The sequence below is a fragment of the Siniperca chuatsi genome, linkage group LG19 (genome assembly GCF_020085105.1).
Source record: "Siniperca chuatsi isolate FFG_IHB_CAS linkage group LG19, ASM2008510v1, whole genome shotgun sequence".
NCBI lineage: Eukaryota > Metazoa > Chordata > Actinopteri > Centrarchiformes > Sinipercidae > Siniperca > Siniperca chuatsi.
The window spans coordinates 6,031,623-6,058,627 of record NC_058060.1 but is presented as its reverse complement, the minus strand read 5'-3'; the positions used below and the strand labels follow the sequence as shown (position 1 = coordinate 6,058,627).

Here is a 27,005-nt window from a genome sequence, read left to right as displayed (position 1 = left end):
TTATGGCTAAAAACCCATTTTCAAAATGACCTTTGACTCACTGTCCGACCAACTGTGAAATATGGTCACAATCTTCTCTTCTGTTCCTTAGTTATGGTGTTGATTAATGGCCCAGAAGTGTTTTTCCAGGACATTATGACGTCACAGTGAAGTTGACCTTTGAGCTTTTGGGTAAAAAATGACCACTTCATCATTGTATCCCAACATCTGTGTGAAATATTGTCATAATTACCACATCAATTCTTGAGAAACGTGTTTGTCAAGGTCATTTTGAGGTCACAGTGACCTTGACCTTTGAGTCAAAAGTGTCACCAACTCATTGTCTGACCAACTGTGAAATATGGTCATTAATTCTTGAGTTATGGCCAAAAGCGTGTTTTGTGATGTCACAGTGACCTTGACCTTTGACCACTAAATTCTAATCAATTCATTCTTGAGTCCAAATGGACGTTTGTGCCAAATTTGAAGAAATTCCTTCAAGGCGTTCCTGAGAGCGCGTTCATGAGAATGGGACAGATGGACAAACAACCTGAAAACATAATGCCTCTGGCCACGGCTATCGCCAGCGTGAAGGCATAACAATGGCAACGTGTGAGATAGAGGTAGAACGCGCTGACTCAAAAACACCCAAAAGGGACAGAGGTTTGACATTATCTGCCCTATGCTTTCACTGACCTGATGCTGTACCACCAGTATTAAATGAGTATTAAATAAATGTGTCAAAAGTTAAACTGGACATCCAAATTACGGGTTCATGAGATGCAGAGTTAGCTAGGACCAACATAATTTTCAGAAGGAAATAAGCAATGGAAATAGAGACAGAACCTAGAACCAGAAAGGGAAGGCAGGACAAAGAGGGTATTCAGATTGAATGAGAAGAACTGGAGTACATTACATGGGGGTGGGGTCTCACTTCTCCCCACTCAGCCAACGGGAAACAAGCCAGCAGTGTAATCAATAACAGTGACTGCTATTTGACTCAGTCCTCCCTACACAACATGCTCATGAGCCAACAATACTTATGCAATCAAGGACCCTCACTGGTAAACCTTCAACCATTCTCCCTTCCCAGTCCGCGCAGCCTTCTCCGCATCATTTGGCCATATTGAAGCCATCAGGTTCTCAGCAAATCAGACAAAAATTTACAAATATTTTACAGTTTGAGTCCTCTGCTCTGTCTGGTGAACATAGGCTTGAATACATTGTAGATGACCTGTGGATTAATGTAGACAATAGAAATATCCTCCTTAAAACAGTATCAGTGTAAACAAAATAAAGTGTGTGGTCCTGATGCTTCTACAAGCCAAGTTATAGCACATCATTTTGTGGCTACAGATCCAGTGCAAGCCATTTATGACATATCATACTGCCCTCACAATTGTTGTCACTACAGCCATTGTCAGAGACAACACTAACAACAGTCTGGCAAAACATGGAGTGAAAGAGAGAAGTTTGTTAAATATGCACTCTATGACCTCTCCGTGTTGAATATTCTGAAAAAACAAAAAAAGGTTCAAAATGTTGCCCTGGCGTTATGCCTTCAGACAGGTTAATATCAGGTTGATACTGTTGGCAGAAGCCAGAGAGAAGAGAGAACGTTTTGTTCCATGACCAAATCTCAAATGTTACACTGATGTACAAGTCTAGATAGAATGACTATTGCAAGATGAATTCTGGGTGTCAGGATCAAGTCCTGTTGTTATCAAGTCCACAAAGCTGGCCTTCGGCCAACTGTCAGCTCAATGTACACAGGCTATATATCAGGCTTCACAAAGTACAGTCATGGATTTCTAATTCATAACTGAGACAGACTTGCTGAACTTCACATATAATACACCTACAAGTGCTATTCAAGTTCATATATGTATTTTAACTTTGTCCAACAGGGTTCAGATGGAAATATGCATCATGCCTGAGCCAAGGCACTGTGTAAAAGTTCTGTTATCCTGTTGTTTGTTACACACTAAAGTTCACTGTAAGGTCTTCAGAGGGTGAGTCATGTCGGAGGTTGCATATCAATGGTAATCAACACAGAGAGATGTTAGGAGATTATAAAGTCATTGTTGTCCCAATTAGAGCATCTATGTTTGTCCCGTATTTGTTATTACAACACTAGGAAACCTGGCAGTATACTGAAACAATGAGAGATAGAAAAAAATAGAACAGAATAGAATAAGGATAAATTATTTATTAAGAGAGGGGGCAGGTGAAATACTCAGAAAACAAGAGATTCAGACCAAAGGGGAAACACTGGCATGGAACAAAATTCATGTCAAACTCCCTTGATGGGCAGTGGTGTGAGGAAAACCCGGATCTCACACAGTTGCTGAAAAATGAACAAGCCTTCCCTAAAATTCACTGTCTTCCCTACACATTATCTACCCACACACAGCCCATAAACAGTTTTTCTGAAAAAAATATAAGCAACAGTAACCCATGCAATGAAGCCAAATTATTAGCTTGCAATGGATACTGTAAGCAAAGTCTGGAATTTTCCAGAACTACTTCTCAATCTACTGTCTCAACAGAAATTTTAAGATGTGTTTCAAACTTTAAAAAAGTGGAAAGACTGGTCGAGTCTCACTTAAAAAAAAAAATCTGTAAATTTGTTAAGGATATAAAGTTTGAATTAGCATTACATATTTGCATTAATCACCCACCTGACGGAGATAAAAAAAACATCTGATCTCACCTGTGGCGTCCTCCTCTTCCTCTTTCAGCACATTGTTGTCATCCACGTCATCCTCCTCGTTGCCCTCTATTGCCTTTCTCGTGTTGTCCTTTACCGGGACCACAGTGAAGTTGGTGGGCATTTTTACACCATGTGCTTCCTCTCAATGTCTCCTGTTTGTCACACTCTTATCTCTTTCTCCTCCTTCTCCCTCCCTCTCTGCTCTGCTGCTCCACTGTGTCTCTTCCTCTGTCCAACAGCTCACTCTTCTTTCTTGTTCTTCTCAGTTTGTTTTTTCGTTCAGACTTACTGTCTTGGTGTACTTTACTCTCCAGACACTGGGTCTTACTTCTGAGTTTTTGTTCCTATCGCTAGGATTCTGCTGTACACCCATGTGACCCCCCCCCTTCCTCCCTCCCCCTGCACCAACAATCCAAATAAGGAAGAACACGCCCAACGGGGGCAGTACACACACTTGCAGAAAACATGACATGCAGTGTGTGAGAGCATACATATGGCTCTTTCTGTGCCTGAGGGCAGATCCTCTGCCCAGGAATGTCACTCTGTCTCACACACAACAAAAGCCAGCAATGTCAGCCAAAGAGAGGAGGAAATCCAGAGCTGCTCCACTGAGGAACGTCTGCGTGTGCACAAATACACACGTTTACATTTCCTCACTTCCTATGCAGTGTTATTTGATACTATGTGCATAGTCAGAAGTGGGCAGGGCTGATTTAAAGACGTATACTGGCCTTCTAAACACACACCCCCTATAGAGGGTTAGCACACGTGCATGCACATGCTAACACACATGTTCAACTTCTACATTACATGTACATCTCATTATCAGTGTACTGTATGTTACTGCGAAAATACACTCAGAGAAGGGTATGGGGAACTGAGGGAGGCATAGTGTGGGGAGGTAAGTGAATCAATACAAGTGTCAACTTCATGCTCTTATCTCTTCAGAGCAACCTTGGAAATATGAGGTGCAGAATTATGGGACTGTTGTTAGATTCAAAGCCTGAGAAAATGTGTTCAGAGGATAACAATTTTTTCAACATGGAGTATGTAGGGGGAAGGAGAATAAAAAATGGTCACCTCATCTGTCTATTTCTTCAAATACTATAACTTTCCTGTGATTTCTTTTTCACTTTTCTACCACCCAATTAAATTGTTACATCGAGCAGTGTAGCCTGTGTATTACCATCATTCAGCAGCAGCAGCATATTGCTGCTCATTTTCAAATCCATCGGCTGACCTTATCACTAATCCAACAACAATGAGTCATTTCCTCAAGGTAAGGAGTGCACTGAAAGTGATACGAGGTATTATATCTCACCCCAAGTAAACAACACCCATGTGGGATGGGAAATGCTAAAAGCAACCCTCCTTGAGGAAAAAGCCACAGCAGTGGATGCAGATGACCAGTTCTTTCATAATGCTACAGCCCCGGAGCCTCATTTGGCTGATTAACATTTGGAGACCCACCCAGAACAACTTACACTCTCCCCCTTTAGTTCCCCAACATGATGACACACACGATCAATACAGTCAACGGAAGGGTGGGGGCTGCAGGAAGTAGAAAAGGGAGGAGGTGGAACAGAAGGCAAAAGAATCTATAGAGACAGCGATGGGCAGGCAGTGTGACCACCTGACAGGAAAGCATTGCAACTTATGCAAGGCTCAGTGTTCATATACAAAGACTGATCCAGAGTAAGAAAATTCCATCTCGTACTACTGTGGTTAAGTGAGTTCCTAAATGTTTTGACAGAAGTATCCAGGCCTTGACTACAGAAACATCTTGATGGAACTTTGAAATCTTTAGGCACTGGGTTAGTTATATTGCTATATTTCCCATAAACAGGCTTCGTGTGGAATGGACCAACTACAATGATTTGTTTACTACCATATACTATTTATTTATCCCAATCTGTCACAACAACCCACTTATATACAAATAGTAGCCTTTCAGTTACATTTCTGTCGAATTGAAATAGGCAAATTTAGCTTGTTGTCAATTCTGAACATTTCACCCATGCCACTGTTTGGTTGCCAGTGTTCTGTTTTCCCCCATATTGCTTGTCAGGGAAACATAGTGGTCCCCTGGCAAATTATAAAGTGTTTTTTAAAACACTACACTGATAAATATTGTCCACCTGTAAAACCTTAGACTCAACTTGTTTTATCTGTCAACAATAATTGCTTAATTTCAAATTAGGAACAAGAAGGAACATTTTTGGGGGATTTCAGGGACACATCTGAAATCTGTACTTCACTATATAAGAGAAAGATGGTGTGGTTGCAAATATGGGACTGGCTACAAGCTACATGCAAATCAAGAGTTTAGTAAATACGACTGGTAGCTAATATACTGTCTGAAGCAGCTACCATACCTAGAATCATAGGGAATGTTTCTGGTGAAAGGAAGGCATTAATCAATACCTTGATCTGACAACTCAATGTTCACAAAGTATTATGGTGCTGCTAAGGTAACAAAGAGAGCACTTATCTACTCCCTGCTCAGTGGATGAGCAGTGATGTAACTGGCATCCGCTGATTAAGTGGCCAGACAGTCAGACTGCTTCTCAGGGACAAACAGTGCATCCAGGCCAGGAGGACAATGTTCCTTTTATGAGAGACTGAGACTGAAAACTAGGCTAAAATGTTGTGACATAAGCAGTTCTCAGACAGTTTTTCACCATGTCATGTTTGATGCAATTTCTCACAGCCAACACACAATATGAAAACACAGGAACTCAGGGGTATTTATTGCATAACTTCATTCTAGACTCATCTGCTGCGCTAAGATAATCATAAGAAGAGAAAATAATCAAATTTTAAAATACTAAAAAGAGACTTCACAGAGGCACTACTTTGTGAAACTCATTAAAAATTGACACAATATAATATCATACATTTTCACAGTGGACTAACTACACCAGAGTCCCCTACCTTCTAATGTATAGTAGAAATTTTGCTGCCTGTGTGTGAGATTCTTAATCACTGCCTAACAAGTGACTTTCCCCAATATTGTATTGTATCCAGAGTGTCTATACCAATCAAGGACATATCTATGGTGATTTAGTCAACCAGAACAAGATAATGTACAAATAGCACTATAAACCACAGTAGAGAAACACACAGGGTGTCAACAGGAACTTAACTCTTTCTTCACATGGACACTTCCTTTTTTCTAACAAAAATGGAGATAATTCCACCTGTTGGTTAGCCTCACAACTCTATGATTTTTATCCTCCTCACATCTAACTCAACATTTCATTTTATTACTCCATTTTTCTGTCATGGTTTTGATGCTCTATGATCTATTAGACTGTGAAGAGATGTTTGGGGGCCCAAAAAATAAATAAAATAATTTCAATATTTTAAAAGGACAAGAAAGAGAGAAATCCATTTAATACAGTTAGTTGTCTAGATTCAATTAATGTAATCTGAAAGCACAACACCTATGATGTAACCTGTTGTTACTCCAAAATGTATTGACCATTCTTTTAATATGACCAATACAAGATGGCAATAATCTACACTTCTAATGTGTTGTGTTGCAAGGTGCCCATATTATCAGTTTCAAAAAATGTTTTGTCCATTTTTGATATACTGTACATTTTTATTGTAAATACTGAATCTTTAAAAATAAGTGCACATTGTTCTGCAGGACTAGGACAAAGGAAAAAATAAAATTACAACAAGGTAGCAAAGTCAGAAAATGTCATTTCAAATGTCTGTGACATCACCCATCTGCCCTGCTCAAGAGCATGCAAGTAATACACTAAATCCCCACCATAAGTGATAGTGCCCTCTATCAGTACTGTACCCAGGGGACAGGAGGAAGGAACTTTCCTGTGAGGATCAGTTGTCACAGACACGCCAGGCTTCACCATCAGTTAAACACACACCTGCTCCCTATCAGCACCTAATCACAGCCAGGATAAAAGCACATCATTCACTTCAGCCAGTTGTCCGATCTTGCTTTTTGAAAGACTCTCCATTACTCCTAGAGTCCATGCCAGTGTGTGTTCCCCATCTCCGTCCATCATCGTCTGGCTGTGAACTTACCTGCATACCTGTCTGCTCAGTGCTGTATTTTAATAAATATCCATCTATTGCCATATCGGTGTCTCCAGCCTATCTGTCCGTAACAGAAAATCAGACCACACCATAGGAGTACAGCTTGAGCTCCATTCAAGAGAGGGTGGATTGTTTCTGTCGGTTCTCTACACCAATCCACCCACACCAGCCATCACATCCGCAATCGCTCCTTCACCACCGGTTACGCCACGCCCAAGGCCAGACCAGCGCCCTTCTCTGGCTTGGCGGAGGACTTCAACTGTATCCTTTGGCTTTATTCACTGGTGCTAGGGAAGCAGCCCACAGTTCCGAACCCATACTGGGGCACCCGCCTGGCTCTAGGTGGTCCTCACAGTCATCAGCCTGCAAACCAGTGGCCGTCCGCCCGAGGTTCACAGCTCCGCACATGCCCAACCCCCGGGCCGTCCGCCCAGATCAACCTGCTGCCCGTGGAGGAGGACGACCACCACGTCGGCGGGGTCCTCGGCCATCGGGAGCTGGCCGTGGAGGGAGGGGTTATGTCACAGACATGCCAGGCTCCACCATCAGTTAATCACACACTCCTGCTCCCCATCAGCACCTAATCACAGCCAGTATAAAAGCACATCATTCACCTCAGCCAGTTGTTCGATCTCGTTTTTACCAAGGACTCTCCATAGGATTCTCCATGACTCCTATATTCTACTCCAGCGTGTTTCTTCTCCAGCGTGTTCTCCACTTCATTCTACTCCAGCGGGTTTTCCTCATCTCCGTCCATCATCTTCTGGCTGTGAACTTACCTGCATACCTGTCTGCTCAGTGCTGTATTCCAATAAATATCCATCTGTTGCCATATCGGTGTCTCCAGCCTATCTGTCCATAACATCAATATGCTGAATGATGCTGTGTAAAACAAACAATTGCATAAATAAAAATATAAAGGAAATCATGGTGGCTAACAAGCTAGAATACCATCTCTTCATCATGTCACGTGAGTTTGTGTCATGGCCTTTGTCACATGGCATCTTCCCTTCTCTCTATTACTTCCTCCTGCTCTTAAAACTGCATTGCATGATTTTTGACTGATCAGAGGGCAGACAAAAGAAAACTATATATATAACTATATATACTTAACTGTACTACACTGTAAGCTGTTATGGCACAAGTGTTAGTAGAAAATTACCTGACATCACTTCTACATCCAGCAGAAGTGCAGCAACAAGGGCCTCTCACTGGAGTAATATTGTTTTTGTCACCTGATAAATGCAAAACCAATATTCTGCAGTATTTTAGCTCAGGATTGGTCCACTAACTCCAACATCTCCTGAGAAAATTTTCTGTGTCGTTTGACTCTTTACCAGAGGCTTGTTTACTTCTGCCTTTTGGAACAGGGTAGGTAGTGTACAGCTGGTCTGTATGAGATTGTCTAATTTACAGTATATGTAAATTACACAGTTGTTTGAAAGCTGAAACTGTCACATTCAGTGAATAGGCCGAATCCTTAAGCAACATGTCTGTTACCGTTACTGTCAGCAGTTTGAGTATACAAAATAATCTGATGTTCTGTTTTTGAATTTGACTAGTTTCCTCTCATGACACAGCAGACAACTGAAGACTAATAATGACCCTCTGTTGCCCCCATTTGATCACATCTGGAAATACACCAGTTACACCAATATCATGACAAATTATGGACAAATCATTTGTTCTATAATTTGTACACATTTACAGGCTGAAATAAAATCAGCCAAGTACCATCAATCAAAAACACGTAGCAGTATTAACAGTAACCTGTGTAATCAGGTGTCAACTGGCAAATGGAAAGGTAATTTCTGAGTATTGACTCAAGTAAAACTAAGGGGAAACAATGCCAGCCATCATATTCAGTCAGACTTTCCGACTGTCCCCTTTGAAAAAACTCATGTCTGACTGCGAAATGGTGACTGAAGCTTTGAGTTTCCTTTCTGAAACATTTCCATAACTTTTGTTTATTGGTCTGTAAGGACACCTTAGCCAGGTGCTGAAGGTGAACTCTAGCCTGCAGCAATTCTATGAAAAATCTTTAATTAAGACTTGAGGTGACGATAATGATCCCACTAGTCACAATCAGCTATTCAAAGTCAAGATAAACCACAATAAATTAGCTAAGGAAAGGTAAACATCACTCTCTGCATGATTTGAGGCAACATCAAGTCTGTAATGATTTTACTGCACACATGGACAGCCACACCTCAACTATCTCAGATAACAGCACACTTGCCTGCCGGTCATCCATTAAACACTGTATTCGACACAACAGGCTCAGGTGATACTTTCTTCTCTTTTGAAGGTGAACGTGTTACCACTTTATATTTCTTTTAAACTTTTTTCAAGTTTTTACAACTTAGACTACCATTCCATTACCAGTTTAGAGCTACTTGCAAATAGGTAATAAACTTAGTGCTGACATTACAGATGATGTACAGATGTAGAACCCCCCCAAAGGAAAATCAGAGACTGGAGCACAATGATTGATTTGCAGCCTTTAATTGTGCAAACAGATTCCAACAGTACCAGAGCAGCTGTTGTTATGCATGACCATTACCCATAGCTGTGGCTATTTATAGTGACCGTACCACTAATTCATCACATGTACCTATAAACCATCATCTGCAGTGACATCTCAATCATCATTATTAAACGTCAGAAAGATGATCAAAGCATAATTAATAGCGGTAATTGTGCAGATGCATCGTTATTATATCTGGCCCAAGATGTTTCATTTACACTCTGAATCGCAGCTGCAAACGGTTTTCACTAAATGGCACAGACAACTGACCAAGTTCACAGGAGACTGGACACTGGAATCTAAAATAAATAAATAATTCAATGGATCAGTCAATGAAAGGAAGCAACGCTAATGATGAAAATTGTTTGGAAGTTTGGTTTCAAAACTGATAATTACACAAACATACTTTTGTGGTTACACTTATATGGAGATAGATTTGTGTGTAAATGTGTAATCTGTAAATATAAAACACCTTCCACAAAAAAAAGATTTGTAAACTATTTGTAAATATTTTGGAAATATAAAACAGATCTGCAAATACACAAAAAAATTCCACAAATAATAAAAAAAAAATCTGTGAATATATTAAAGTAATTTACAAATACATGAAAAGCCTAACATTTACAACTTTCCAAGAGGCATTTGTGAATTCAGTTTTTATTTCTGAATCAAAAAGGCATTTGTGAAAACACTTCCCTCTACAACGAGGCGTTAGGGTTGCCCGGTCAGCCCCCTGCTCATCGTTGCCCTCGAACCATTAGCATGTGCAATCTGCTCCAGTGGTGACATGGTGACACGGTGTGAACTTCCATGGATGCAATTTTAAATTAAATATGTATGCTGATGATTTTTTGCTTACCTTTAGCAAGCCAGCAATCTCTATAAAGATTCTCTATAAAAAATTAAGGTAAAGGTAAATATATAATTTTTATTGTCTGTTATAAATAGGAAATGCAAAGACGGAGCTGTGCCTGCTTCATGCCCAAAGTAGGATCTGCTTCTTAAGAAGTCAACATTGTCAAGCCGTGTGGTCTTAAATCTTTTCAGTGAGTCCCTGGGACCCACAGGTGGTCATTTGAGTGCATCCCAGGGAAATTCAGTTGGTCCACTATAAAAGTTGTGTGTTTTGACAAATTGTAGTGTTAAACCCGTATTTGATGTTATATGGTTATAATTATGGTTATTCATGTATGTTGAAAATGTATCTGAAAATTTAACAAATAAAATCCCAAATCTGTAAGTGCTAGGGGTATAAGCGGGACATGTATTTGTCCCAAACTGTTCGGTACAGGGCGTTCGGTATGCGACTTCCTCGGATCAGTACGCCCTGTGACCCAAACTATAACTGTCAAAATAGTCTATTTATGTCGACTATTCGCATGCATGGAACAGAAATTCTAGAGCGTGAGTTTTACCTGGAACGTTTTGGCAGTGCACCATTTGCTGTCTATCAGCTGTAGCATGCTAGTCAGGTTAGCCCGGTTAGCCAGGTTAGTCAAGCGCCTGTAGTGTAGTGCCTGAACGGCAAACACAGAGCTGGGAGCATTGCGGTTTCCCGGTTAGTTACGGTGAGCAACTATGAGTGTCAACCTGTATGGCGACATTGTTCACCTGAAGTCGGGTATGTCTGTGGAAACACTTCAAACATGTCATTTAGCATTTATCGCTGCAGATATGCGACCATACTCAGTCTATATAGACAGTCTATGTGTTGTGGGGAATACAAAATTTAAGCATATGGTCAAAGTGCTTGAGCACTACTACAATGTCTTCATGTCTGCATTTTGTGTATCGTTACACCCCTAGTAAATACACTGCAGACACACAGCAGCTGACAGAAAGAGAAGGTCATAATATACAGAGAAATATTAGCTTTCTATTGGGTGAATAAAGGATTAAAAGGGACGCTAAAAGGCAACAAGAATGCTAAGCTTTCAAGTTTCATCAGGAGTCACAACACCATCAAGTACATCATGTTTAATTAGGAAAGTAGTTTAAAAACACGCACAAAGGGCAACCATTTACTGCATACTGCCGTTAGAAACTGAGTACAATTAGCCTGATCAGCCACAGTCAGTAATGAATAAACATACATTATTATTAGACTGTAAACCATTAATCAAACCAATAACTAACCACAGTCAACATCAGACAACCTTATCATAGGCTACTTTAGCAGTTGTTTCTGTAGTGGTATCAAAACATAAAAAAATATAGGCTACATACAGTATTTGCAGTTTGAATTAAACTGAAGCTCCCTGGGAAAATATTACGCCAAACTCCCTTTAAGAAATATGATATATTAACAATTCCTTACATGTGTGCAAAAACACATAACTCTAGAAACACAACGCAAGTTCTTCTTGTCAAGTTGGCATCAGTATAATCCATAAAGATAAACTGTATTTCAATACTTACATACTTTCCGCACTTCACATTTTGGATTTTGTCACCTCAACTCGCTACCAGCATGTTTAGCTGCCCTATTTTAGTGGGAGACGACCGTGGGAATGAGAGACAGACATTTCAAAAGTTAAGATTTTTCACTAAAATATGTGCTGGTTGGTGCATCATATACACGCCGAACACCGACTCATAACACTGTTAATTCACAGTTTATCGTGTGTGTGTGAGACAGTATTTGAGTTACCAAAGTAACTACCCAGTTTGCTGCTTCCCGTTTGGTGCTGGAGAGATACAGTATATGCGCAGATGGTAAGAAACAGGTTTTTTGATAGCAAGGTTTGTTTATTTCTATGATTTCAACACAAATTTTTTCTTGCAAATGACATGTCATTATGAGCACTAGGAGGAGCCAGAGGAACCTGATGAATTTTATTTTAATTTTTATTTTTTACATATTATCTGTCTCATGTACTACTGACAGGATATAGTGACAGTTTCAGAAAACCTTTAACCTTTATATGTGGAATTTGTTTGTGCAGTTGCAGATGCGTTTTATTTGCTAAATATTTTTGTGAGTTTAGAATTTTTTTTGTATTTGTGGAAGGTGTTTTATAGTTACAGACTACACATTTACACACAGATTGTCGATCTGTTCACACAAATAATACTGAGACAAATCTATCGCCATACACAGTTAACTGAGCTTGAAAATTAAGTCAGGCATATCATGGAAATCTGTTGCCAGTTCTTGTGTAAGAACAGTTTTATCTTTTCCCTTTCTTAATATGCCAGGTAACTGGACATTAATATCAGCCAGTGAGCAAGTTTAGCAAAAACAGAAGCTGACTCAAGCGTTTTGTCAGCTCGGTTCCTTTTTGGGCAGACAGCTCAGTACAAGTCATGAGAGACGCTGGAAATGATTGAAGCTTCCGCTGTATCAGTTTCATCTCTGGCCTTTGACTGTACTGCAGTCATTTAGGCAGCTTGTGACAGGGGTGGGTTTAAGAAGGTTATCCTTAGGCTCTTCATTCTTCAGAACAGCCCGAACATGATACTCACATGTCTCCCTATGCATTTCTGACATTTGATATCCACGGATGCCACTACCAAGGAACTACTGTACCTACTGTACGTAGCTGTCTTTTCTCTTTGCATATACCTGGGGTCGACACAATAACATGAACATCTAAACAATATAAGGTAGAAATTAAACGTAAAATTAATGCTTAATTTCTGTTGAGACAGTAACAGAAAGGCGCTGATTCAACTCTATGGTAATTTGTTGTTGTTGTCTGTTATTGTTATTCACAGTTTTGCATTATGTTGTAAGTTGCAAGACCAACTCACATACATATTGCACCACAATTTACTACCTCAAAATTTGCCAGAGTTGAACAAATAATTCAGGCATCAACAAAAATGAACATCACAAAATTAAAAATGGTAGCATTTATTGCAGCGATATTGTACTCGAAGACATAATATCATCTGTTCATGTTTATGTGTCCACTCGGTGTATGTGCTTGTTGAACTGAGTCTACGCAACAATTCTTTGCCAGCTCCTGATGTCATTTCAAAGATAGATTTTGTTGTGCACAGGCCTCATTTGGCTTTATTTTTTCCTACAACAGTATTTATTGCAATTGCAAAGGCAATAAGGCCAAAATGACTCACAGTAAATGCCTTACTTAGCCTTACACATACTGCTGACCAAGAGCTGGAAAACCCCATGACTACCAACACCAAAAGTAGAGAATCTCCAGGGGAAAAACATGTTATGTAGTTTTTCCTACAACGTCTGTTCAATGTCTGTTCCGTAGCAGTGGCTTTCAGCTGCTGGAAAATTGTTACTGTTATCAATCTGACCACAAAGCTTTGTGTGTCTGAAATAAATACTCGGTGCACTTTTATGTACAGAGCATTAGAACAGATAAGAACAAGATTTCAGGTTGATTACAGTTTCCATATCCAGTAAGTCCGATATAAGTCTGATACTTATATTTACCTAAATATTGATTAAATATGTATCTGACACATTGAAATAACAGCTGTAGCTTCTAAATTTGGCACATCATATTTTTCACAAGCTACTTGATCCAAATACTGAAGGTCCTGATTCAAAACTATTACATAAACTATTCATAAGTGTAAATTATTATATGAATGAAAGTTTAACTGGAGAATGCAACTAAAACTGCCGTGACGCGATCAGTTAAAGAGAGAACATATAACTCCACAACTGATCATTGGCCAAGTACAGACACCAGCTGCAGAGAGCACTTTGACAAGACAATAGACAAGTTTAATTTTGGCCAGTTATCAAGTTACTCATGGAATTAACATTAATTATCTGCCACCGTCAACGTTTGCCATTTTAACTGGCAAAAGTGATGGTCAGTGCCGGCTAAAAACGAGAAGCTGCTACCTGAATGTTTTGTGCACTGATCTTTGCTAATAAGAAAGAGGAGAAATAACAGATTTGTTAGCGTTGGAGATTAGCGAATCTGTGTATTTTGCCACACAGTGTCACTCAGTACGCCCAAATAATTTTCCATTTTGGCAACACTCTAATTTTCATTCACATACTGAGCATATTTATTGTGTAGCATTATTTATTTATTTATTTAACTATTCTTACAAACAAAAAAGATTTGTCAAATTATCAAAGGTTTTATGACACAAAGGCACAAAAAGGCCAATGAAAAAATGTTGATATTTAATACAGATCCATTTAAAGATTCAAATCTTTAAATGGTGCAATGTGTAAGAATTTAAGAGATTTAAGAGTTTAAAACATTCAAAAATTAACTAAAATTATCAACAGAATATGAAGATATAACAGTTTTGACATTATGTCAAAGAAGTCACATTGTCGATTTGTTGGGTCTCTGTAAATAATATTATAAAGAGTACGGTCTAGACCTGCTCTATAGGAAAAGTGCAATGAGATAACTTCTGTTATGAATTGGCACTATATGAATAAAATTGAATTGAATTGTGTTGCAGAGATATCTACTGAAGGCTCTACACACTGTCACTGCCTCTCTGATGCCCGACCTCCCTCTCGCTCCTCTCCCGCCTGACGCCTCTCCTGTCCCCGCTGTGTTTCGTTGTCCCCGGAGTCAGAGTCCAGGTTGGAGAAGGTGTTGTCAAACTGGCCTCCGTCGGTCCCGGTCCGGCCGTGTTCACTGGGAGGCTGCTGAGCCCGGTACCATTGCCCACTCGCCCGGCTCCAGTTCTGGTGCCCGTTCCGGTGCCCACCAGCATTCCCCACTGTGTACCCCCCGCTGAAAACCTCCTCCTCCCGGCGGTCCAAAGCTCCTGTGCTAGGACTCCTAAGTTAACTGCACAGCTAATGGCAGTTAGCCGCAGTTATGGCCTGACATGTGAAATGCTGCCCTCTATTTTTATGGAGTATGTATTCGACAGAGTAGTCTCAATTCTTACTCACTGCACCTTTAAAGCAGGGGTTTATAATGAATGACAAACAACAAAGTTTGGCGAAAACTTTCAACTGCTAGACGGGATAATGCAGGGTTGTGTAGTGACTCAAGAATTGTATGACATGCAAGTATCAATATTAGGTAGACTTGTACAATCTTTGTTGGGCTGTCCATCTATATCAAAGACTTATTTGATATCCAGAATCAATGAGTTTGTTTTTCTTTGGGTATATGGTTAGACTTTGTACAGAGGTTTCAGATCCAGAAAGAGATAAAATTACGTGGATGGCCAGCATATGACAACATTTTTAATGAGCATCCCAAGATTTAAGATATAGACAATGGATAAGCCATGGAATCACATCGTATTCTTCTTTAGTAAAGGATGGGGAATTAGTAGACTTCCAGTCTATGTCCGAAAAATATGGTTTAGATTAGGAATGGTTAATGTCTACCGAATTGGCATATGGTAAATGGACTGTACTTGTATATACATTCATACATTGATGGCAGGTGCCAACTGCTCATCAGTTGAAAGAAACTAATTAAGCATTCACACACACTCACACACTGACGGCACAGCCCTTGGGAGCAATTTGAGGTTCAGTGTGTTGCCCAAGGATGCTTTGGCATGTGGGCTGGGGGAAGCTGGGATTGAACTGCTGACCTTCTGATTGGTGGACGTCCCGCCCCCAGCCCCCCAGCCGCATATGACTGTCCACAGTGAAACATCCCGCACATTTGAGCCCATTCCCAGCCCATCCTCACCTACTCACCCGGTCTTTCCTTATTTTTCCTCCCTATAACCTATAGAGTGGCTCCTTTAAGGAAGAGGGCAGTGTGTAGCGAGTGTGTGGGCGAGCGAGAGAGAGAGAGTGAACAGTGGCTGCGCTCAGAGCAGACAGGTGTTGGCGATTGAAGCAGAGGGAAAGGTTAGTAGTGAAGTTGTCTAGTGGCAGTAAATGTACAGTGTAGGTTACAAATTGCCCATGAATAAAAGCTGTAGCTTGTCAATACCCAAGATGTTCCCGTGTCTCACCTCCCAGCTGCTGGGGAAAAGTTTTTTATAGTTACTTGCAAATGCTGCACTATTATGTACAAGAGGTGAAGGGACCGAGTAAGGAAGAACCCTGTGATGTTACACAGATGTTTATTAAAGCACACAACTCAAAACCCACCAGACGGATTATTGGGGACCTGTACCTAAGAATATTGTTGATGAAGAACAACTCAACCAACTACATAAAGCAAAAGTGGGAAAGAGAACTGGACATTGAAATCTGTCCAGGAATGGAATGGACTCTCATCATCTACACCCAGATGACTACTACAAACACACAACGTTGGAGAGACTTTTGCTGGAAGAACTGTGTGAGGGTTTTCATAATCCCAAAAATCAAATCAAAACAAAGTGGACTTCAGAACCAATGCTGAAGACAATGTGGGCACTTAATGGCAGATCACTTGCCACATCTTACAGCCCTTCTGGGCTGATGTTCAAGCCGCCACTAAGAGTATATTAGGATTTGATATTGTGTTCACTTGTCTCTCTATTTAGGAAACATATCTAAGGAACTGGATATCAGAGACAAACATTTACTAAAAATTCTCATGGTAGCAAGCAAGAAGGCAAATACAAGACGCTGGCTTCTTTAAGAGCCTCCCACCCTGAACTAATGGATAGATATTGTAAACAGCATATACAGTTTGGAACATATGACATTCAGCTAAAGATTACAGAAATAAAAGGGAGAAGAGTATTGTACTAAATGGGATATATACCTGACTAATGAAGAGTCTGACAACTGAAACTATAGTAAATGCAATTGTGAAACATAAAAGTGAATGTGAATGAAAGTGTACTATTCATTCAACTCGTGTTTATTGTGCTATAAAACAGAAAAAATAAAGTATATTTAAAAAATAAATAAAAAAGAATTGTAAGACAAGAAAGATGTGTCCCTGCATGCCTTTGGGTCAGGGTTGAATAAAAGTTGAAATTGACACTGACATACTCATGTTTCTCCCAAGGTTAATTAACAAATGTGTACATCAGAGAGGTTATCTTGCATTATCATTATGGTAGTAAAAATACTGCTAAACTGGTATAATGCCCTTGGATGAAGGGCATGACACCACTGATGACCTTTGAAAACAAATGGCCAATTTAAAAATATTACTTGATGAAAAGGCCATTTCCAGGATTGGGCTAAACTGTGTTTGTGTGCATTTCCCAAAACAGGAGGAAAGTTCTCTGAAAACCCTTCTGTCTGACCAGCGAGGGACACACCCCTTCTCCTGAGTGTTGCGTGTAAATAAGGAGCAACTGGAACAAACACCCTGCGCAGGACTGGCAGGAGGGACTGGGAGGCCACACAGGAGCAGGAGCAGATATAGTGGACGCCAGGGCCCAGTTGATGTCTATGTGCTGACTGCTGGGCTCCAAATAAAGCAGAGGGTAGCACATGATAGCCCAAGGTGCATGCCTTTTTAAACATGAATGCAAACACATGCATGCAAACATAATGCTGTGTGGTGAGGACGTTTTGAAGATTGACCCACCTCAAATCACTAACAATCCCTGTACTGTATTTACCATGTAACCTCAGGTTCCACCTGAATAACAGTCCCATTCTCTGAACTATCCTTCACATACATTTTCACAAGTTTTCTGTTTTTGAGGTAATTTGGAGCCAAGGGGTAGTAAAACACATCAAACAATCACAGACATTCACACACACACACACACACACACACACACACACACACATACTGTATGTATTAAGCTCAAAGAGACCGCAAGACCTTGACATCTCTATGGAGTTCGATCATTCTCACTATTAATGAATGCACACAGAAAGATTCAGAAAAGTATTTCAGGATTTATATATAAATGACTCTTTCCACAAAAATACTTGTACTTGTTGTATATAAATGTAAAACAAATCCACAAATAAAAAATAATGTTCACAAATGTGTTTCTAATGCATACAAATGTTTCTTGTTTTAAATAAATGTACCAAAATTTCACAAATATATATAGTATTTAAAAATTTTAATTTGCAGTTTTCATGTTGTTACAGTTACATGCAAACTGTTGAAACTGCATTTACAAACTTTCATTTGTGAACTTCACTGCATTTGTGTGTGGGTTTTTTGAGACTCCCCTGAAGTGGCTCAATTCACAAATGCATTTTTTTTTTTTTTTCACGTTAATGGAGAGACTAAACCATGGATGCCTTGCAGGAAGACCCGCCCCAACTCTGCCTCTGATTCGCTATACTGTTCCAGGTGTCTGCTAAAGCCTAGCTAGGTGCTACGAACTAGACGGGCCCAGGAGGAGAGCGACTCAGAAAAATATGTTAGTGGAGAGAGTCACTTATATATAAATCCAGAAATATATTTGTGAATTCTTCTGTCTGCAGTCATTATTAGTGAGACTGATCTAATTCCATACATCTCTGTCACTCTAAGAGATGTTACAGTAAAAAAGCAGTTTAAACAACCTGAAACACAAATCAGAGATTTTGTATTTTAACTAATCTACCACACTGTATGTGTATAGGAAAACACTCTCCTCCGCCATGTTTTCTTATACGGTATATACCATCATATCACCCAACCCTAGTCTGGGGCATTGTAATTTAATAGTATGCAAAAACATAAAATTTTAAACTGCTGCATCACTGTGTTCTTACTAATAATGATTTCATATGTGTATCTCTTTCTATGATTCTCTGCAAAGAATCTACCCACCAAGATCTCAAAATGATGAAAATTATAGATAACACCACTGCATTAGCATTGAGCAGAGGAAGCATTGACAAAGGGCCTCAGCTGCAACAGGTAGTGGTAGTAGTACGAAGCCTACCATATGACTGTTCAGCAACAAGCCTAAATAGTGTTTCCCAACCACAATGATCTGCCAATGTGTGAACTTTCAGAGAGATAGATTGACAGTTTCTCTATGCATACTGTCACATCAAGTTGAACACCTTTTGGAGACCCTTATGCCTGTAGAACCTCATCTATCTTTCACTGCCTGCTTAATCGCACATAAATCCAAATGTAATCTTGTACAAAATTAGCGCATATATGCAGGTTTTTTAAACACGCATAAACCCGCTAAAAATAGGCGACTGACTCCTTTCACATCGCCAGTAGACGTGGGGAAAACAGAGTTAATAAATAGTAGAAAGCAGCATGGAGGCTAGTAACAATGTTAATGTGGTTACTGTGTGTAGCCCATGTATAAAAATAAGGTGTAGCCACAGTGTTTCTGGTTTAACACCACTGTGCTGGGCAGGTGACAGGTGTGTTTATGGTGTTTGTGCGCTCTGAAAGATGTCACAGCGCAGATATAAAGTCACAGCTGACGGACTGTTAGTCTAGCATGTCATTACTACAAAAACATCTGTAGCCACTACAGCCATGAATGTGACATGTAGTGTAAAGCGCTTTGAGTGGCCGGAAGACTAGAAAGGCGCTATATAAAGACAGTCCATTTATCATTACAGTAGAAAACAAAACAAAAAATACCAGTGACCTTCTTTCTGTATGTTTTAGATAACTGGCAACAATCAGTCTGCTTTATCCAGAACATTTAGGGGCTTCATTTGAGACAAAGCTGTCATGATGAAGTAAAAAATGAAAGAAGAATCTTTTCGAAGAGCTTGCTGGGTACGTAGAACTTGCTCTAAAAACACTAAAAGGTGGTGCCTCTGTAACGGAAGGTGTGTCTTTACCTCCTTTTTCCTAAAATCAACAGTCAGCTCCTTGGTTTTGCTGATGTTAAGCAGTAGGTTGTTCTCTGTGCACCACTCTGCCAGATTGTTGATTTCCTCCCGATATGAAGTATCATTGTTGTTTGAAATCTGTCCAAAAATGGTAGTGTCATCTGCAAACTTCACAACAGCGTTGTCTCAATGTCAGGGGCTGCAGTCTTGGGTGTACAGCGTGAACAGGAGAGGGCTAGGCACACAGACCTGGCGGGCTCTGGTGTTGAGCACTAGAGTGGAAGAGGTGTGACCACCAATCTGAACTGTCTGTTTGTAAGTAAGTCCAATATCCAGTTTGCCATCAGTTTCATAGGGGAGATTGTGTTGAATGCTGAGCTGAAATCAACTAACAGCATTCTAATGTAGGTGTTGTTATTCTCAAGGTGTGTGAAGAGTGGAGGGCAGTGGAGATGATCCTCTGTAGATCTGTTGGTTCTGAATGCAAACTGGTGAGGGTTCAGACTGGCTGGGATGTTCCTCTTTCTGTGTTGGAGAACCAGTTTCTCAAAGCACTTCATTAGAATGGAGGTGAGAGCCACGGGGCGGTAGTCATTTAGACTAGACACTCTCCTGTGTGATATGTTAAAAACGTCAGTAATAACATCTAGCATCTAACTAGCTCATTTGCAAATGTGTTTGGTACACAGCCAGGGATGTTATCAGGACCAGCAGCTTTACTCATAAGCTGTGTTTCCACCCAAAGTATCCGGAACTTCTATTCCCAGGAACTACTTTCAGGGAACTAAAAGGTTCCTTCAGCCCATTGTTGTGTGCGTTTCCACCGCGAAGATTAGGCAAATAACACCCATTAGGTTACACCCATCACACAGCTGCATAACTCTTGTTTTAACTAATTAAACACATCACCTGCAATTCAGCATAAGGACATTTGCTTATTTTAACCTATGCACTCTCACCTGTTTTAAATACTGAGCTTACTAGCTTAGTACTTACCACTACTTCCACAGAGCGTGAATATAAGAATTTAACACAACAAGCATAAGCATTACATGTCTTTTTACATATATAGTAGTATATATACTATAGTAGTAAATAGTACTATATATACTATATACTCCTATATATGCACAGCCACTAGACACACATTTAGTTCCACAACTATTTATTTATCTGTAGAAATATAAATGTGCAAAATACAGCGTATGCGTGCTTCAGAAGGAGGGATGGGACGAGGGCTGCTGTTGGTCGCAGGAGTAAACACACTAGTCCCTGCAGCCTGCAGTACAATGTACCTGTCCATTTCATCTGAAAAACATGTTGAAAAAAAATGTATGTTGTGTCTCACTGTGACAACATTAACAAGTTATCATTTTGTACGATCGATTTAGCCACTCCTTGACTTAATGAACACCACGATTCTACAACATTAGCAGCTGGCGTTAGCATGTAGCTAACGTTAGCTTTTGGCTAGGCTAGCAACAGCATGACAACAGTTAGCTTTATAGCGTTTAACAAGCATCATGTGCATGTGGGCCGTATGTGATTTACCTTCAACCGACTGGTCATCCATTTCCACGTCTTCCACAATGGCCTCCAACAGCGCAGTAGCTGAGTCGTTGTGCCAGAGAAGGTTGGCCTGTGACCCAGTAACGCATCGATCCAGACGGTCAAACCACTTGCTGCTCCGCAGGTCAGAGCTTGACCAATCAGAAATGTTCAGCGCAAGCCCCATCCCGAAAGTTCCTGTACTTTTGGAAAGTACTACCCCCCAAGCAGGGAACTTTTGGGATATAAAATAAAGTCCCTGGAACTTACAGGGACCAAGGTCCCTGCAGTGGAAATGCAGTTCCTCCAAAGGTTCCTAGTCCCTGGGGAAAGTTCCTGTGGTGGAAACGCAGCTATATTCACTCTCAGCAGGATTCTTCTCACATCTGCTGTGGATACTGACAGTGGCCGGTCCTGAAGAGGCAGAGTAGACTTTACAGCTGACTCTTTGCAGAAGCGATCAAAGCGCACATAAAATGTGTTTAGATCATCTGGTAACGTGGCCTCACACATATGATGGGGGCGCTCATGCTTTTGTAGCCTGTGATGTTTTTGATCGCCTACCACATATCTTTGGTGTTGTTGGTGTTAAGATCTCTCTCCAGTCTCTGCTGATTTCTCCGCTTTGCCTCCTTGATTTATCCAGTTTAGCCAGCACTTAAAGATGTTAAAAATTAGTTCAACTGCAAGTAGAAGGTGGTTTAATTTTCTAATTTTATGGATTAAGCTATTGATTATTTTCTCAATTAATCGTTTAGTCTATAAAATGTCAAAAAGTAGTAAATACCCATCACAACATCCCAGAGCCCAAAGTGACACCTTAAACAGTCCAAAACCCAAGGATATTCAATTTTCAGCAAAATAAAGAAGCAAAAAGAGAAAATTCTCATCCTCTGAGAAGGACAGGGACGTCTTCAAGTTGGGTCAAATGAAGAGGACTCATTTCCCCATGGGGTTAAATGGCTTAATTAACTGTTAACTGTTAATAAACACAAATAGTAGAAACACCATAATTCTAATCATATGACAAAGCCACATTCTTTCATTATGCCACCACCCAGTTGAGTATGTCTCTACAGAGGGGATACAATCTTCTTCAGAGTCATGTAACGAATACTCAGGAGATTAAAATGTCTGCTGATGAACGTTCACACACAATATGCAGTATCATTGTCTTGCTGAGCTAGCTTTGCAAGGCAAAGGCCGTGACAAGACAAAGCACTGCATACACACGCTACTCCAAGTGGATGGGTGCACATGCACACCAATTTTCTTCTTAGTAACTTAATCTGATTTAGAATGAAATTCAATCTATGCATTAAAACTGAATACAGGTGCCAACCTGTCCTTCTATCACAGAAGAGGAAATCATGGGGAAGACATAATTATGCATATACACACACACACACACACACACACTATCTATCTAGATAGATAGATAGATAGATAGATAGATAGATAGATATGTCATCCATATTTTTCCATTTTTTATGACTCAAAACCTCCATTTGTTTCGTGATAACAGTCTTCCATTTTTTTTCAATTTTTCTGTGCTATGAAATAGCCTGTGTGAATCTAAATGATCGGTCAGTGACAGAAGTGGTGACCCATGTTTATTAAAACAAACTATATTCAAAAGAAACCACAACTAGTGACCCATTTTAGCAGCTCAACAATCTGTTTTCTAACAATTACCAGTCAATACAAACAAAACAAACAGATTGTCTATGCACACACTAAGCCATCAGCACACTGTAATTTAGCATGCTTGCTTGGCCAGTGTGCCAGACAATTGTTCCAGCACCTTCTAACCCTCAACCTGTTGCTATAGAAGCACCTTGTTTATGAGCAACTGGTCGAACAAGGCTTGAGAATAAAGACTGCAGCCAAATTATAGTTCAGAGAGAGAGAGAGACATACTCTAAATGATAAAACAACAACAGTAACCTTATGGATTTTAAAAGGAAATATCCATGGCAATATCATGTCATGTATCAAGTTAAAAGTTCCTTTATAAATGGAAGCCCATAGTGAGCTAATGATACCATTTTGACCACACAGGATACCACAGTAACACCTTACTTTTCTGTATGATCATTATTTGAACACTATAATGAATTTAAATAACAGGAGTTTAAATAAGAAGATATCTTATCTAAGACTTCTTAAGCCTACCTTAAGTTCCTATTGTTTATTTTGTGCTCTCCATTGTTCAAAATTGAAATTGGGTTCGCTCCATTATTTAAAAAAGGTACAACAAGTGCCCAAACGTAGTTACATCAATTCACGCTTCTATTCTTATATCCCGGTGTGGTAGTAAAAACAAAACATAAAAAGCGCTTGACACTGCTTGCACTCTTATGATAAAAGAAGAAACTATGGTTCTTTCAAGTTAGAGAAGGGGAAATGTACAGGGAGTTCAACATAGACTGCTCATTAAGACGTATTCAATTAGGTGAGGCAAAATTTGATATAACGTTAATGCTTTGGCTATTTTAACGTTTTATCGTTTAAGCTAGCAAAATCTTCGAGAGCATTATCTGTACTTTGTGCGCTTATGTGCCAATGTTCTCAGTGGACGGTTTTGTGACATTTTCACAAAAACTTAATCAGAGAATGTTTTACAGCACTGTGCAAAACTTTTTGTGACTCATATTAACGATAGGTGTATCTAATTTGCCACAGCTTCGGTTTTGGGGTAATGACGCCCCGGCTTTATTACATAACTACAGGAGCACAAAAAGAGCCCAAGTGAATAGCGACGGCTAATCCTCTGGTAGATAGAGGAGATAAGAAGTGGGGCACGGAGTTTGTAACGGGCAGCTGTCTTACCGTATTTGTTGGGTTCCCTGTTGTACTCCAGGATAGGCACTACAGCGTTGGGGTCCTGCGTCTCGAACACGGAGTCCTCCCCTGCCTCTTTTTCCACCACTGTGCCACCGCCGCAGCTGCTGCCGGTGTCCGGTGCGGGGTCAGAGACAACTGCGTCCGTGTGTTCCCCCTCCCCAGCGACCCCCACTCTTCCGTCCACCGGGACTACCACAAATCTTTCGCCCATGTCCCTCCTTCTTCTTTGTTGCACTTTTAATGGAGGAAAGACACACCGTCCGGCGGTTCACACTCGATGAGAGCGAACGCACGGGACAGCGTACAACGGGACAGACGCTGACGGACTGATCAGAGGATTGATTACAGTATAGACGTGCCCGCCCTCGGCCTTCGCTCATTGGTTGAGAGGGCTAAGGAACACTGTCAATCACCCCCAGAAGCAAATCAGAGTGGTTGAATTTTGTTAATTGTGGGATGAGCGAGTTCTAAAATTGTTGTTAAGGGAGCACTCTAAAACATCATATATAGACCTAAGACTAAATATAATTCAGCATATTTTTCAGACTATATAAAATTGCTATACTGAAAAAAGGAAAAACTCACTTCCTAATACTGTTATATTAATACATGAATTAATGTTTTTGAATTAATGACACACCTGTACAACTACATTTCCTTTTTTTTCTTTTTTTGTATGTTTTTGAGTATATACTGTAACTCCAAATATACCCTGAAGAAGGCCTACATCTGAAATATATTTATTTTTGCTTTATGACTTTGAAACATGGTATGCCAACTAGCAAAACAATGCCACTAAACAGAATACTCCTTAAAATAGCGCATGTCCCTGCTGTCACAATGGAGCACATGTACTGGCATGTCACGCTAAAATCATAACAAGCTTCTTTAATGGTCTCAAAATGATGGGGTAATTAACATTCACTCTGTACATCCTCCACTATTAATAGCCTGCCACAGAAAGTCAATAAATCATTCTAATTTAAAAATTAGTTAGGGTTTAGTCATTTGCCAACACCTCGCCATAATAACTTCAGTATGTTAAGGCTTAGAATAAATGGTTCGTCAATATCTCAGGATAGGATGACCTCTCATGTTTCCAGGCAGTTTCTGATACATAAAGTAGCAGGTCTCAAAACTCCCTGTTCCCCAAAGGACAAAATTGTAGCTTTTTCAGTTTGACACACTAGAAAGTATAGGGCACTGCTTCAAACATCATCCAAATTGTCAATACACACAACAACAGCATATCTCTTGCATTTAAGCTTTTAGTTTCACCATAATATCTGCTTTGAATTCGGATACTTTGAATCAAGTTTCTATCTCTGTTGGTTTCACAGAAAACAGATGATCATCTGGTGCTGGAAATCCAAGATCAAGACCCCAATTTAATTGTTCCTTGGGAAAAGACAAATCTGTGCGCCAAATTCAAGGGGAATCCGTTCACACGTCACTCTGACAGACAAACAAAGTGAGAGGGTTGAAAACATACCCCCTTCACAGAGATTACAACAACCTGTTGCTTTGTAAAAAGCATTGAACAACTGGAACACACCATGACAAAACTGTAACTGGAAATCTCAGGTCAGTAGGTCAGACTGAAGACCTTTTGTGGTTGGGATTCAGACACAACCCTTGCAGTGGTATCATGGTAAATACAAATATGGTTTAGCTTGGGTGTAACATCCTCTAGGGACGGGGGGGACATCCCCGAAGTTTTAATCTTTTAATTATTCTAAAACTCTTTCAAATGTAAATGATGCATTTGGTGTATAATTATACTGTTTTTATCTATGTTAAAATTGCATTATTGAAGGAAAGAAGAAAAACATCAATATAACAAGTGACCCCAAACTTTTGAGAGGTACTGTATATATTTCATATTTTGATACATTTCTTATATGTTGTGATTGAAGTTGCAAATGGAAAATTATCTGTTGATAGTTCCATAAATAATGTGCCATAGATCTACCAGTCCTATTCTTCAAAGCATAGCTTATATCCCTAATTGAATACCACAGCATGTAATGTTCAGTAGGGTTGTGCAGAGAGTAAGACTGCTTTTTCTGACGTATATTTACCACTTTTCTGGCAGAATGATTAAACTAAGCATGATAGCCATTTTAATTATAATGTGTTGCTTTTAAGTAGCTGGGAATATGATAAAAGCATGTAGAAATGCAGAAAATAGTTTTGAAGTCCTTTTTTTCTGGGGGAGGACTCCCAGACACTTTATTGTGTCTCCCTTACTTATCAAACCGATGTTACTTGATTGTGGTTTAGCATAAAGCATAAATTATTGAATGAATACTGATAAAGTGAAGAGTCATACACTGAAAGATTCCTAAACCATGCCCATAAAGCTATTAGATGGGACACCCTACTCATTGTTGTTAAGGGAGGGGCAAGAGGGTGGCCGTGGGTGGCATGGACCTCTGGAATCTGATTGGCCACCTTGTGCTGCCCCTACCAGGGTCAGAAGGTTATAGGTAGTTGGCTTAGACACAAAATGACCATAAAGAGACGCAAAGTAACCAGAAAGAGACACAAAATGACCACAAAGAGACGCAAATTGTCCACAGAGAGATGCAAAATGACCACAGAAATGCAAGCTTCATTTGTATTTGTTTTGCATCTCTTTTATTCTAGGTGTCTTGCTCTGTGCCCCAGCCATTTCCTATTCAAGCATCTCAATTTGCACATAAACCATGTCAAATAGTCTGCCATTTACTTTTCAG

General features: G+C 39.9%; 1 protein-coding gene across 7 annotated transcripts in view; it reads right to left on the bottom strand.

Moving 5' to 3' along the window:
• slc12a7b (solute carrier family 12 member 7b) overlaps window positions 1–24,604 on the bottom strand; it is a 76,525-nt gene extending 51,921 nt beyond the window's left edge. For 3 of the 7 annotated variants that reach the window (XM_044176394.1, XM_044176398.1, XM_044176399.1), the window contains exon 1: window positions 24,253–24,601. In XM_044176394.1, coding sequence (XP_044032329.1) covers window positions 24,253–24,478 — 226 coding nt within the window. In that variant the 5' untranslated portion in view covers window positions 24,479–24,601. Of the gene's footprint in view, window positions 1–2,692; window positions 3,074–24,252 lie in introns of those variants that run through there. The other 4 variants (XM_044176401.1, XM_044176395.1, XM_044176397.1 and 1 more) reach the window with 4 other exon arrangements.
• Between the last annotated feature and the right edge of the window lie 2,401 nt (window positions 24,605–27,005).